This window comes from Aptenodytes forsteri, unplaced genomic scaffold (assembly GCF_000699145.1).
Source record: "Aptenodytes forsteri isolate BGI_AS27 unplaced genomic scaffold, ASM69914v1 Scaffold258, whole genome shotgun sequence".
NCBI classification, from domain to species: domain Eukaryota; kingdom Metazoa; phylum Chordata; class Aves; order Sphenisciformes; family Spheniscidae; genus Aptenodytes; species Aptenodytes forsteri.
In genome coordinates, this window is record NW_008795250.1 from 329,813 (window position 1) to 345,892 (window position 16,080).

General features: G+C 35.7%; 1 protein-coding gene across 1 annotated transcript in view; it reads right to left on the reverse strand.

Moving 5' to 3' along the window:
- The window catches only part of SCAPER (S-phase cyclin A associated protein in the ER), a 281,456-nt gene that overhangs the window by 44,576 nt on the left and 220,800 nt on the right, over positions 1 to 16,080 (reverse strand). The window contains exons 24-25 of the mRNA XM_009278834.2: positions 14,597 to 14,712; positions 4,767 to 4,890 (exon numbers count right to left, since the gene is read on the reverse strand). Coding sequence (XP_009277109.1) covers positions 4,767 to 4,890; positions 14,597 to 14,712 — 240 coding nt within the window. The remainder of the gene's footprint in view (positions 1 to 4,766; positions 4,891 to 14,596; positions 14,713 to 16,080) is intronic.

Consider the following 16,080-nt stretch of genomic DNA (forward strand, 5'->3'; position numbering starts at 1 on the left):
TTCAAAACAGTATCTATAGAATGTCAGACTTTCTATGCAGTAACTAGTGAACTAAAGAAATGGAAATGGCCGGGGAAGTCTATGAGCTTAAGATGGTGCAGATGAAGGTTCCACTGTTTAAATTCCCTACTCCTAAATACTTTAACGTGTCATTATTTCTCCCATCCCAGCCCTATTTTCAAGATTTACTACAGGACTAACACACTGGCTTCCTACTGAAGAAAACATAAGTTTTGAACAGAATATAAGTTTTTGGTCTTTTAAAAGTTACGTTGTTAAAAAGAAAGAAAAAGACATGAAGTTTTTGTGCTTTTTTACATTGCCAACACTGACTGAATTGCATTAGAAATGACCCGATCCACAGAGCTGACACCTAACTGAGGTACTTTTTTTGCCAGCCTTGATATCTCTAGGTGCTGGTCCTCAGGTCTCCAACCAGAACTGAAAGCAGAGGGAGAGCAGGTTTTTTAGACCTCCTAGTGACCTGGAAGGTAGAAACTGCCCACGTGGTCTCGTTATTAGGGGCTAGGAGTAGTGTCAGTGCCACAACGGCTGAACACGATGGAGACAGAATGTAATTTCAAAACGGACCAGAACAGTTGAGAAGCACAGACGTGCCTGTGATTTTACGATTCTTGTCATAATGTGCAAACATAGTGCAAACAAAATGAAGCCGCCTTACTTGCTGCGGTACAGAAGATTAAAAAACTGACCACAAATGGTTGAGAAACTAGCAACTGGGATAGGATGTATACTGTCATTTTGAAGCACCCAAATTAAATGGCAGCACATTCCAGTGAAGAAATGGTGGAGAAAAATTACTTCACTGTGACTAGATAGCCAGATTAACTTAAACCCAATCAAAGTGATTGCACTTCATGAATACAGTTTCACACGCCGTTTGCCTACAATGCAGTCCAGATTTAAGCACTATATTTCGGAGAAGAATGTAATAAGCAACTCACTTTTGATCTCTACATTTGTTTGATCTCTATTTACGTTGCAATGTTCATTTCACATGTTTTTATGTTTACTAACGATGTTTTATTTAGAATTTTCAGATTTTATGCATTTAAAGATTGCCTTAAAAAAAAATCATAGTGATCCAGTTTGAAATTTTCAAAATTTCAACCAGAGCTATAAATGGCAACCAGCTCTGGCAAGTCAGACTGCTGGAGAGAGACTGGCAAGACTCTTTTTCTTTTTTTTGCTTTTCAATTCTGAAATCAAGCCTGTATGTTGCATGTTTACATAAAATTATCTCCTTAAAGGAATAAAAATAATCTGATTCTAGCCTTTAGCAATTAATCTTAAACAAAAACAGTCTAAAAATTGTATTGCATGTGCAGGATATTAGCAATAATGCACATGAATAAATGAAGTGCATAGCAGTGACTATCTCAAGCTAGCCATTTGCAATTCTATGTAGTATGCAACTCGAAAATGAAGCAAGAAAGAATCCATGTAATTTTGCATATTTATGTGAAGAAGGAAAAATAACAACAAAAATGTCTCAATTTCTAATTCTTAATAAGTATTCATTTGCATTATGCTTTAACTGGTAACAGCAGGTATGCTATGATGGCAAAGATCTGAATGAATGCACAAAATCTTCTAAGAATTTTTACTGGACAAGGTGGTCTTGTCCAGCTTGTTATTCTCAAAAGCTTTCTGAAATTTCCCTTTGATGTATTGGAGAACATGTAGTTAGAAAACAAACTGTCATGCTTTTCTTATCGTGAAATCATAAAAAGACAGATATCCAAAAAAACCCCATCTGTTTACTAAACAGATAAAATTATTTACAAATGCAGGCACAGATATGTATGGTTTACATATATGGCTTTTTCAGATATCTTCATGGAAAAGCACACGACAGCTGTCACTTGACCAGAAAAAAAAACCCAAAATAAAAAACTATCCTTACATGCTTACAGCTCCATGTAATTATTTGTTTCTCTCAGTATGAAACCTTCCAAAAAATACAATTAGAAAAGTTTTCATTATTTCACAGCTATCTTCTAGGTACAGGAGACAAAGAGCAGAGCTAGCATTCTGTAGACAAATGTAGTTACAACATGAGCACACAACTTCTATGAACGTAGGCGGGAAAGTTTGATCCATTAACCACTGAAATCAGGAGACAGGCTGCTACTGACCTCAACAGACCCCGACTTAGGCATGACCTGAGCTGGTAAGGAGGCTAAGAAAGGTAAAATGGTAAGTAAAGTCTACAGAAGGTTTCCTACCAGTCTGTTTAGGTATGAGATAAAGGAAGGTCTAAACAGGACACTTTTAATAATTAACTTGGCCAGGCTTGATGTCACAAAAAAAATAAGAAATACACTACATTTGTTATTCTACCATTTCCCATTGGTACCAAGCTTTCACTGGAGAACAAGTATTTTTGGTTTTTTATAACTCTTCAAGTAATATTTTGAGGAGAAAAATGTTAACACCTGTGTAAAGAAAAACAAACATTTTGACACCAATGAGAATTGATTGTTTTAAATTTTATTCTTTAAAATGTATAGCTCTGAGTTTTAGCAAAAGTGAAGCTGACATTGCGTTTGATCTTGACGGATAAAAGCAAAACTAAAACCACATTAAATTGGTTGGAAGTAAGGTTCATACTTGCTGTATTTAAGAATATATTTAAAGGTATTTCAAAACTGGATTCCTTCTGTATTCAGCAAATACTGGCATACTTGTTTAACCATTTGTTAAAACCTTGCAAATATACATTCTCATTTATTACTTCTGGTATTACTTGGCGTTTATTTTCCAACAGTAAGTGGGAATATGCACAACACAGGCAAAGGCAGCATCATACAGCTCACCAAACTAGGAATACTGCAGGGAGTTAAATTCTTTGGAGGGGTGTCTTTTAATATTTTGGTATTCAGAGCTTGATCCAATTAAAAAAAGTGCTCTCCATTTGTCCATTTCTTTTTCGTAAAAAAGAAAAATTCAAACTTGATCTGATTTATTATATTTTCAAGAGTGAAAAATCAGGGTTAGAAAAGCAGCACTGTATTTATTTTTTTGTACTTAAATATGTACTTCATGGAACTATGAAGATATCCTAGTTTAAGGGCCAATTTTGCCTGAAGAGAACACAAGAGACTTTATGCACAGGAAAGAAAAGTCCACTGTGGATCATGGGAAACATTAAGCTTTAATTACAGTTTTGCTGCAATTCAAGGGTAGTATTTGGCAACAGACTGAAAACAGCTCTAAGTGTAGTGAATTTTTCTTAGGTAGTATCTCTGATCTCTAGGTGGCCAACATTTCCTAAGAAATACCCTCTGTATTTCTTCGGGAAAGTGCAGGTCGTTTGCACAGTGCTACACTGAGAAAAGGGAAGGTGTTTGGCATCAGAATGAATCTTGTCACTTGTAAAGTGCTGAAGGATTTCAACTCTTGTGTAATTACCCACGGAGCCTGTGCTCTGGCTCGCTCAGCAGAGAGCCAGCAGTGTTGTGACTGGCCCAGCACAATACACGCACCTTTCACTAAGTATATTTGAAATCTAATACCTGGAATCCTCTTGGAAAGATTTGGCGAAGAACAATGAGCTGGCAGCTACTTAGAGGAGAATGCACACGTTGCATTCGGGTTTTCTTTGTGTCAAGGACCTTCGGACTATCTTTTTAAAGTGTTCATCAACAGTCCTATGGCTTGTTGATTCTAACGGCGTCATTTAAATTATTTAAAGTATGTACATAACTTTTCAATTAACAAACTGCTTGGCTCATGAAAATACAGACACACAATTTATAAGTAGAAAACCAAGACTAAATATCTTATGATGAGCAGGCCACTATGAATTAAAAATGAGTTTTCGAATAAAATATTTAATGGCATTTCGAATTAAATGAAACATTCGAAAATTAAAACTTTCACAGTTAAAGAGTCCTGCCATTTAAGCACTTCAGAATTCAAACTACAGCAACGTATTGACCTGACTTATATTCCCAATACTGAAACACATAAGAATCAAACACACGTGGGCAACTCATAATATTCTACACTTTAAATATGACTATAGGGTGAATTAAAGAAGAAAACCTCAGAAAACGTTAAAGATTGAACACTGTCCACTCACTAGAGCTCCTGGAACATATGCTTTTGCAGAATTTATTAGCAGAAGCAAGTATATCCGTTTGTATAGAAGTAGAGTAGATACAGTTACCAAATACATACAACAAAAGAATATTATTCTTTTGAGCCTTTATTCTCATATATCTCCTAGTGTTGTTCTCCTCTAAATATTCTAATATGTTTGTGAAGCATATAAAAATTTCTAAATTAAAATAGGTATTTTACGTACTGTAAACTGGTGTATCAACAGGTCCATCAGAAAAGTGATCTTATTACTAAAAAGAACATAGGTGCAGTTTTCTGTGCAATTACTGCAGGTGAGGCTGTAAGCATTTACTGTATTGCAGAGTGACCTAAAAAATCAGAAGGAAAGAAAAAGAAAGGGTGAATTGAAGAAAACCTCAGAAAACGTTAAAGATTGAACACTGTCCACTCACTAGAGCTCCTGGAACATATGCTTTTGCAGAATTTATTAGCAGAAGCAAGTATATCCGTTTGTATAGAAGTAGAGTAGATACAGTTACCAAATACATACAACAAAAGAATATTATTCTTTTGAGCCTTTATTCTCATATATCTCCTAGTGTTGTTCTCCTCTAAATATTCTAATATGTTTGTGAAGCATATAAAAATTTCTAAATTAAAATAGGTATTTTACGTACTGTAAACTGGTGTATCAACAGGTCCATCAGAAAAGTGATCTTATTACTAAAAAGAACATAGGTGCAGTTTTCTGTGCAATTACTGCAGGTGAGGCTGTAAGCATTTACTGTATTGCAGAGTGACCTAAAAAATCAGAAGGAAAGAAAAAGAAAAATAAGAATGTTACTTTTTTCTTTGGTAAATTAAAAGCAAATAAATGGAAGCACATCAAAAAACAACCTTTCAGCAATTCACATTGGTTTTCTTAAACTTGGGATTCCAAACAGAACTAAAAATTTACATGAAATCAATTAAATAATTAATAACTTCAAAACAGTAAAGCCATACTTATCAGAAGTCATGCACTGTATGGCTACTGGACTCTTCCGTATTCGAAACTCGGTTTACATCTAAGTAACATTGGAATATGCAATTTTGAAAAGCCTGAGCTTTCCTTGTAATACATGATATTAAAGGTATTTTCATCAGTATAAATATGCATATACATGCATTCTCAGTAAATTCATACATGCATTCTTAGTAAAAACCTTATATAAATTACAGGTGTACTACAAAGGTGTAACAAAACTCACACAGAATGTCAGCTAATTTCATAATATGGATATGTAATATTCTTTTCTTGTGGCTTATAGTTATATCACACAAGTAATTTGGGTATAAGGTCCCTTTCCTAGCACAACCTCCAGGAAGAAAAACCCGTATGAAGTAATTCAGAGTATACCAGGACCAGCTTTAGAGAGAGGCTGTTGTGCAGCGCCTGTGAACCAACGCAAGGAATGGAGAGGATCGAGTAATTTGCACTGAGCAAGCAAAACTGAGCAGGTGAAATTCCTGTCCAGACACTTCTGCTGACATGTTGTGAACCACTACTGTACAGAGCCTTTAAGTGTTAGTGTGTAACTACAATAGCAATTGACCTACACCTATGGCTGGTGGGAAGAGGTAACAGGTTTGCAATGGTAAGAACAGAAAATCATAAACACAACAAGTCACAGAAAGCTCCAGATGTACAAAACACGCCCAATTGTTCTTTGCATCATGTGCAGTAATTTCCATCTGCTCCAATTAAAGTGTTCTTCTCAAAACAGGATTTGCAGGGAAGCTGGGACCAGTCCTATAGAAGGCCTATATATACTATATACTATACTATATACTCACAGAGAAGATAAATCTGACCACAGATAATACTATTTCAGAATAAACACAAAATTTATTTCTTTAACTTTGCTTACTACACAAGCTATCACTGTTACTATACAAATACGCACACAGACACAGAACACAAATGCATCATGAACTTACACAATAATAAATAAAGATGGCTAGAAATTCAAGTTGTTTGTCTAAAGTAAACCAAAAGGAAAAGAACTTTTACTTTGTTGGGTTTTTTTAACATCTGAAAAAATGTGACTAAGTTCAAATAAGCTCCGTAGAAGAAAATAGTCAGCACTGTCAAAAGGTCATACAAAAGTGGGACTGCAACAAACAACAAGTTATGGTACAGAAATCATCAAAGCTGGTATTTAACATAACCAGCTGCAGACTAACTCAACATACTTATAGAGTTGAGTTTTATGCTTTATTTTTCTCCTAAAACATTTTTTGAAACAACAGTTATTTACATAATAAGGAAGGCTGCTTTACTGATTGCTGTGTTCATTGCTGTGGCATCTGATTACTTAGCATGGCTCCCCACAGTTGAAATGGAAGCGTCTTATATATACATTGTATTTCTCAAGCCAGGAAAAGCTGGAAATGCTCAGAGGCCAGAAAATTTAGAGTAAAACTTTTTTCATTTGTATTTCTGGATTGTCTTTTCTTCAGCTTGAGAAATCATTTTGAATTTAAAAAGAGAAGTGTTACATTGCTTGGTTTGAGCTGTAAAAACATGAACATTTATACCTTTCCTTTGTTAATATTCTGAGTATCACCATATTCCCAGTTACATTAATTTTACTGTACCGGTAATTAATTTTACTGCCGAATTAAATGAGTTTTAATCTGCAGTTCACGTGATATGAAAACAGTATTAAATCATTATTTATTGATCAAAGGCAGGTTAATTTTCACCTATTTCACCTAATTTTTACCCTGCAAGGATAATACCTATACAAAATTGAAGCAGCATGCTTCATGTGCATTTATTAAAACCTGCCATGCAACAGGATTCTCTTTTCCTATCCTGACTACATAAAGGTATTTATTTCGCTTTCCTCAATAATGCTGAAAAAAATTTTCATTAGGCACCTACCTTTACTTTTCACGGAAGATTATTCCCCTGTGTAGGTGTGTTTACAGGGAGAGAGAGAGATGAAACTATATTGGTAGCTTCTATTTTCAGCTGAGAAGAAAATACTTTAAATCAGCATCTGTCATTTTATCAGCTATTCTAAAATAAAGATTAATTCTATTTTAATATAAACATTATAATTCACCCAAAGCGTCAAATACGGACTTGGTGGGTTAACTTACAATTTTGACAGCACTTCAGAGTTTCTGAGGCGATTTAGTTAATTCACTGCAATAATGTTTTTTGATATTCGGGATTCCTAATTCCTAAGAGGATCATTTATTTTACATCTGAAAACACAGAAACTTCCCACTTTATATATAGAACAAATTCCACTGTAATAACGCATCATGCTTCTGCATTTCCCAACTGAATCTCATGTCAGAAAAAGTACTCACATTTTCAGAGACTCAAATAATGCATTTGAAAAGGTGGTGTAAGCAAGTGGATGTCAAATTAATTTTTCACAACAATAAAAAGGGTTCTTTTAATTGGTAACATAAGCTTGCTAACTACGGTTCGTCTAAATACATTCTAATCACGGCACGCTCTGAACTATGATTCAGTTCCACAATTTTTTTTTAATTCAAAATTGGAAGTGTCAGCACAGAAGCCGTCCCCAGGTGGTTCACAGTGTTAAATGGCAGATTAAAGACAGCACAACTAATTTCTTTACTTTAATCTTATTAAGGGAACAACAGCTGTCAACTGTCACCATTTCTGCACACGGCCTCCGAGACAAGCGCAGTGCTGCGAATGTCAAGCCAGAACTTTACTTGACCACCAGTTAAAGTCTCTGGGATGAAAAACTCAATACATTTCTTACTATTTTTTCCCCTGTTGGAAGCTCTAACTGCTCTTAATTCCAAAACTTTTCTCTCAAAAGGTATCAAAATCAGTTGAAATAGTAAAGTATGAGCCTCACGTAAAGCAGCTGTTTATTGATTACTGATGTTGCTCTAAACTTTGTATCACACCCGCAAATCAGCTTTAAAGCTGTGTTAGACAGCATGTATACTCAAACCACATAAGAAGTCTGCCCTCTGATGTAAAGCTTTTCTTTAGAGTAAATCCAATTATAAAAACACTCATTCTGGTACACAAACTTTGATCCAAAAAAGAAATCTGTCTTTAAACTAGACAAAAATATGCATCTGTATGTTATATTTATTTTACATGAGCACAAAGAAATAGGAAGAGGATTCATTTTAAACAACATCTTCAAGCTAGATCTCAACAGTTTATATGTACGTACGTGATTTTCTTTTATGCTAGCACATCTTCACTTTCCTCAATTTGCCTGATATAAACAAGTTGACAAACTGTAACTTTTATTCAAAATGCTGCGGCAGCAACAGTATCCAACCACGCAAAACTAATCCACCATAGTGCACCGGGATATGTAGGCAAGAACTCACAGCTTTTGCTTTATAAAAATCAGGGCATCATCACATATAATAATGAACCTGTTTCAAGTGTAAAGCTTTTTCACATTACTTTCAACTTCTGAAGATTATAAATGAATGTACGTTGATTATCAATGAAGAAAATAACCCCAAAAGCTCGATTTTGCAGTGAAATAATACAAAACTAAACATTATCAGATTTAGGATGAGTTAATTCAGTAGCGAACTGTTCATTTTTAACCAGTCTGAATATTACGCAGTACTCTGATGGGGAAAGAAAGTGATCAGCATTGGTATTGAAAAGCTGAGTTGAGAAGAAGTGGGAGGTGAGCTATTACTGAAAAACGGTGCACAGAACGGCTGTATAGTGGAATGGTTAAAAAACCACCAAGGTAAGAATATGGACTGAAACAACAACAGCAGATTGTTTTTAAGGTAAAAATACCAATTTTAAGTCTTGAAGACTATACAGGCCTTTATACTTCACTCATGGGGCCTATTACACCATCAGGAACCCTCAAAGATTCATAATCAATTACTATTTTGTCTGTATTTTACATTATTTAAGGATGTCTGATTTAAAAAAAAGGGCTCCAGCTGAAGCCTAGTCACAATTAATAGAGAGAAGACAAAATTCAGCACCAGTTCTCCTTCAAGACACTTCTGAAAACAGACTGGAGTTTGATTCCAAGATGTTACTGTACTTATGAACAAACTATTACATGACAAGTGACAATCAAACAATTAATTTACCCCAACATTTACAGGTGTGATAGAATCTGAAAGTCTTCTGCAGAAATTTTCCAGTCCCTGGCTTATCAATTTTTTCATTGCGAGATCTGCCTCTCGGTCCAAAACTTTCGGAACAGTTCACAGAACTCCCTTCAACAATAAAACTTGTTCCTATATTGCACAGGAGGGCAATATTGCTTTAGTCTTGAGCTCTGTGAACTTGAAATCCAGCTCTGAGACAGGCAGCAAGAATACATCATGGAAAGAGACAGATGCTGCAGGTTTCAGATGTTGAACTTGCAAAGAGGTCATTCTCTTTAGAGTATCTTTATGTCCTTGTACCAACTGCTAGTTTGCAATGAACCTTTCTCTAGGGGGAATAACCTTACAAGAAAATAAGAAAGCTTGTTTTGCACTTTACGTAAAACAATTTGTGAACAATCCTATAGAACTGCATGAACAGTAACAGCGCAGCTTAAGAAATGTATGCTCATAAATCCAAGCAAAAATTACAAAGAACAAGCTATAAAACACCAGTTCTCAGCTCAAAATAATTCTTACTGAAAAAAGTAATTTGAATCAATGCCAACCATAACATTATGCGGGCACTATTTTCTGCTTTTTACGTATAGAATTACGGTTTGAGCTTTTTTACCCTGATAATACTTGCTTTAAATAAATGATGCAAGAAACTGTATGAATAGAGAAGACACGTTATAATAAAACTGACTTTAATCATGTCTTAACTTCTAACAAAAGTCCTCCTTTGTTCCTTACACAACTACTGCTAATTTCTACTTAAAAATGCTGGTCACCCAAGGAACTCAAAGTATGTCACAAATGTTAATTAAACAAACCCTACAAACCTCATTTGTCAGCAGATTTGTTACAATTTTCAAGGCCAGTAACATGTCATGGCACAAAGGGGCTAAATGAGTTGCCCATAGCAAATAGGCAAGGCAACACAGGGGATGAGAATAATTTCTGGTCTTGATCTTAAGTCATTAAACTGTTTTGCTGTGCAGTTCCCATTTGCTTTTCAGTAGAAGCATAAGAAAAATACCGTAAGACTCTGAAACCCCTTGAAATTCCGCTGAATATGTCTTATTTTGTGGAGAACTGAACAAATTCAGGAAAATTACAAAATGCTACTTTAAGAAATAACGTGGCTGGACACTAATTTGTATGTTAACACCAATAATCAAACCTACTATAATCCACTGCTTTCTCTTTTCCTTTTTCAGTGATTTATTTGAAGGGAAGAAAAATTGCCCCAACACCAAATGTATCATCTGTCTCATAAATGTCACATCTTTTTCACAGCATTTGCCATCCTGCTGGTCTACCTACCAATCTGGACAGTAGTACAAAACAACAGGCATATTGTTAAATCTTTTGATAATAAAGCTTTATCTTGTAGACATGGGATTAATGTTCTGAGCTGCACCATACTGCCAGGATTTTGGAGAAAGAGAGATGTAGATAATAGCCCATGTAATCTCCTCACCTACTTGTAAAAAGCTTATCCTCATCACAAAACAGCAGACAAATTCCCAATTTAAGATGAGTACAAACGGTTAAACATTGCAAGAGCACACAAACAATCTTAAGTACAGTAGTGTCCTTTAGCAAAGCATATTTGGCTAGGGGAAGACTGGAGGGCAATTAATGAAAGGTCTTAATTCAACTTCTTTCCACGGGACTTTGTTTTGTCTTTAAGCAGAGAAAACTGCTGCTTCGCTAGATTCGAAGTTTAAGAAGTCAGGATGTAACTTGTATTAGCACAAAGGAAAGAAAAATAATTTCAAACTCATTTCAAAAATTAAATGAGGAAAAATGTGATACAAATTTTCTTCATTTAAAGAACTAAAGATATCTTATGATTATCCTTTGGTTTTGAAACTCTCTCAAACATTCTGTATTTAAAGCAAAACATTAGAAGCAATTCTCTTACATACTTTCAGTGAGACCGTATGAATGTGCATTAACATGGTTTCTCTAAACCAGCCACATTTGTGCCTGTTTCAAACCGCAGTCCCACCCCCCGGAATAGTTGCTTGCTCTCGACAGTTGAGTTGCAGGTTCTGCACAAAATACGTTCTTTATCAGAAAGAAGACCACAGCAATAGCAATAGAGGAGGCTCTGCATCACATGCGGCAACACCAAGTTCACTGTGACACTTCTAGCAGACTCTAGATTCTGCAAGTTAGACTCAAGCAGTTAGACTCTTGCAGACAAAAACTGCATGAGCAGTTAGAGCATGAGCTTTAGAGCAAGATCCTGCGTCAAACTACGTGCAACCTGATGTATAACTTCCAAACTGCAATACTTTCAGATGCCTACAAACCTCACTACTTGGTTATATTTTCGCAAATGTCATGAAATAAAAAACAAATGCAAAACATACTAGCCAAATAAAATGAATAATGGGGACTTACGATACTTGGGTCTATCAAGAAATGGGTAAGTTAGGCAAAACCACGTATTTTCTTCTGTAAGAGTTAAGCTTTTGTCCAACATCCAAACTAAAGGCCAGCTAACTGTTTTTTGGTACAACACTGTTTCAAAAGGAAAAAGGCATTTGCAACTCAAATTATGAGAAAGAAATTAATATTTGATACCAAAGTATTTAAAACAAGCTCAGCGTATCAGCTACTGATGGATTGTCTTACGATCCAGTGACTAAAACGAGATGGGTGTTTGCAAAAAGGGCAGTCTAGTGGAAATTCTGCTGCCTTTACAGAATTTAGTTTCATTGTATTTTTTGTCTTTACCTGAAAAATGCACTTTCCATATAGTCACATAAAGAAACGGTTAGTAAAATATACATATCCACAGTTTCCAAGGGTGTGAAGTATCAATGTACAGAGGATTCACATGAAGAATAAGTGTAATTTACGACCCCAATTTTCAATTTACCATTTGTATTGAGAGATTTCTAGGGGCAAACAAACCAGTTATTTTTCCAAGAAGGAGGCTTTCAGCACTTCTATAAGGTAGTACACTATGATCAAGAATCTCTTCATGAATCCATTCACATGTCTCAACTACTACCTAGCACCGGTTGCAGAGTGGGGTTCAGTTTGTCACCCAGGACCTAGGAGAGCAGCTGCCACCTGCAGCAGGCGGCTCAGCTGCAGCAGGCTGCTCAGCTGCTTCCTCCTTCTTGCAGAGCCACGTCCAAGGCAGTGCAGTTTAACATGGCTGCTCACAGATCACTAAGCGCAAGCTCAAGACCATCTTTTCCCTGGGTAGCGTACACCCTCACAGAGCGATGTATATATGGCTGTCATGCCTCTAAAGAGAGCGAGGCATCTGTGAGCCTGGAAGCCAGCATTCACAACAAAATGAGTTAAAATATTAACTTCTCACCACTGTACAAGTTAAGGAAGAGCTGCCCTGCGCATAAAAGTCATATGGGGAAATAAATTATTTTTTGGAAACTTTGTATTTCAGGGGCTTGAAGCAGAGATTCATGGATGCCTTTCGGTAGTGAAGTCCTTTAAAAAAATAAATTTCCTCAACATTTTCATATTTTCAACATACTTGTAAAAGCCTGGTCCACCAATTACCACCTTCTCTACATGTAGGGAATGTTGATTAACTACTCTATTTTGATGAAGTGATACGACATTCAGTTATTTGGTTAGACATAATACATTTAAATTGGTCTTTTCTAGTCTTGCAATTTGTTTTCCTTGCAGCCAAAAAGCAGTTATTCTATTAATGTTAACTGGAGACTGCAATTTGCTGTAAAGTTGAACGAAACATTGTACTTCAGCAGTGGAACTAAATTCTTCAGTAGATTTTTTTAACATACAAAGCTGTCAGAATAGTTTATATTAATCTCTTTTCTGCCTTGATATTTCTTTTGGAAATACAGATAGTTGAAAACTTGTGTTAATAAAACAATGTTTAAAGAACTTTTGAAAGGTTTAAAAGTTCTTTTTATAATTCAGTCATGAATAGGCTCAGGAATCTGAGAAACCAGTTATACTGGTCTGAAATAGGCATGAGATAGACAGTAACTGTCATAGAGAAGAGAACCTCTGATAAATCTCCTCGGATGTTTTTTCTGTTATACAAATGTAGCTGACATGGGGCTTTATTTACCGTCACACAAGTTCCTTCGAGAACTAATACATCCTCATACTGTCTTACAAACTTTAAACAAAGTATTTTCAGTAACGTAAACACAATATTCTCAAACCTTCTCAACAAAGGTTGCCAAAGTGAGACTATTCCTAAAATGAAAGAACAAAAATCAAAGTTGTATAGAAGACGCACATTCTAAGAATTTAAAGCTAACCTTAACCTAAGCTTTACATGGCCACGCAGTGCAGCCCTTTCCCTTGCAAAGATTATCCCACATTGATGATGGTAACTCAAAATTAGACCCTCTGCAAATTAACGAGTCCAAAGGCTGCTGCTGAGCTGCTCACCATAGGACCAATTCAGCATTGCTCATTAGTGGAGCTGGCTGGACTTGCAGCAAATGCATTCTGCATGACTTAGTGGGAAGGTAGGAATTTTATTCTCTTTGAAGAGCAAAGTTAAGATATCAAAAGCACTTTTTTTCTTGGTGTTCTTTCCTAGTGCTTCACACCTGGCCCATAACATATTAATGGACAGTTTTAACCCAAACCCACAGATTGCAGTGCTTAAATTCAAATTATTACAACATTAAAATATATCTACAAACAAATGATGACAATGGTACACAACAGTATATTCCTGGGCTGGGTTCCTCTTGTACTAAAACTGTGCCTAGCTCTGCTCTGAAAGCACATATGTGCCTTTGAATGGATAAAAATTACAGTTAAGAGATTAGGGAAAAAAGCATGCTTTTGAGTTACCAGTTTTTGCAGGCATTCTGTTTAGTCACCACCTTTTCTGGGGGACTTAGACATTTAAGCCCTTCTATTCTTACGTGCTATAAAGAGGAATTCCTCTAATCCACAAGAATTTTGATTTACCTGTTTGTAGAAGCCCCTTTCAGCTAGCAGTATCTTACAACTGTTTCATTTTAAAAGCAGTCAGGCTCCAGTGAATTACAACCCTTTAAAAAATTCCCCCACTTCCCACTAGAGATCTTTACAGACTAACTTCAAAAGATATGTACCTCCTCTTCTGTTTAATACAGTTTTCTCTTTTCTCATTTTGTACAATTAGGGATGCCACCGCTCAAATATATCATAGCTAGAAATAAAATCACCAAGGTAGAAAACCAGAGGTTGAGTGGAAATGTCTTTCACCTTCCATGGCAGCATAGAGTACAGCACGATTTTTTTTCTTTGAAGTTCAACACTGGACTATGAGAAGAAGCAGCAGTGAAGCAGCAGATGTGAAATAAATATTCTAGTGATTCCAAGTGGCAAATGAAGGACCGATCATACTTACTTGAAAGGAATCCGTGAAACTGCATTCAGATTGGTGGGAGAAGTCACCGCCTGAAGAACATTTTCAAGGGCAGTCAGTCCTCCTGCAGCCCGAAATGCTATTTGATCTGCTGTGTTCTAGATAAACACAAACACAGAAGAGAACCAACAGAAATTAAAGAAATTCCTACATAAAAGATATGCCTGATAGACAATTGTCCTGAATTTTGTCAATGCAGAAAATCCTTAATACGTGTATTTATCATGTTGAACACATCTGAAAAAGAGCATTTTACTGCCAGTGCACAGGGAATAGTATTCTTTAGAGCAGGAGTTGAAATTCTCAGGTGCTATTTTTTTTCAAAGATCATACATACGTATCAAATACTATATAGGTAATACAGTTGAATACCATATTTTCTGTAATGATATATTGTTATAGGGATTTTAATAAAGTTAATCTTTATCTGTTGCTGTTACCCTTGTAGCTATACTTTATAATATACTTTTTATACAATTTAAAGAATATAGACAATCTCTAGATGAGTACTTCCTCTTCCTCACAAACTTTGGAGACAACCTCCAGGCTTGTTCCCTGATTTGTTCATTGTATGCATAGAATAGCTTAGGCAGATCACTTTAAAACATGAGTACCATCATTACATTGATGATACCTGGTTACATATTTCACAGAATGTGGACCCCCTAAGTTCAGTCACTGCTCTGGAAGAAAGCCTGACAGCATCACCAGTGAGATGGTGATTATTTTATCCTTAATCTTGGGAAGACAGAAGTGTTGTCTGACAGATGCTGTTGAGGACGCAAGTTGGTTAGATTTTTCTAACTTCTCAAATTAATTGCTTGGAGTTTAAGAATCAGGTTAAAAATCTGGATGTGATTTTGGTGTGTGTTTCAGTTATGGCAAACTATAGAGGTAAAGTTTGAAAATGTCACCTAGACGATTGGTGTAGTTTATCTCTTTGGCAACTCCAACTTATTACCCCTTCAGGTCCTTTGTCTAATCCACTGCTTGCAGCTTATTCAAAATGCAGCAGAATGAATGAGTATTTTTAGCTTTGAGGTATGACATTCACATCTAGCTTGTTCTGCATTCGTTATGCTATATTACTGGTTATAAATGGAAAGATTCAGTTTAAACTAGTTTTGTATGTGTTCCTAGCTTTCTAGATTAGCTTTTCTTTATTCTAGGTGTCCCCTTTGAACTTCCACTTAGCAGAATTTTACACTTAAATACCATCCTATCATTATTCCTACAGTTTGCAAATGACTGAGTTTTTACTGGAGCAGGTCCAGGATTTTAGAACTTACTCATGCCCTTTTCCTTTCATACAAAATTGTTTTTATGTCCTACTGTTTAAAATAAAGCACATAAGATCCTGTCCTTCTCTACTTTTAAGTTGCTAATTTTGTGTAGCTTTATTGACTGTTTGTATTTACTCATCTTAATTTCTTCAATGATGAGGATATTCCAATTAATAAGAAATA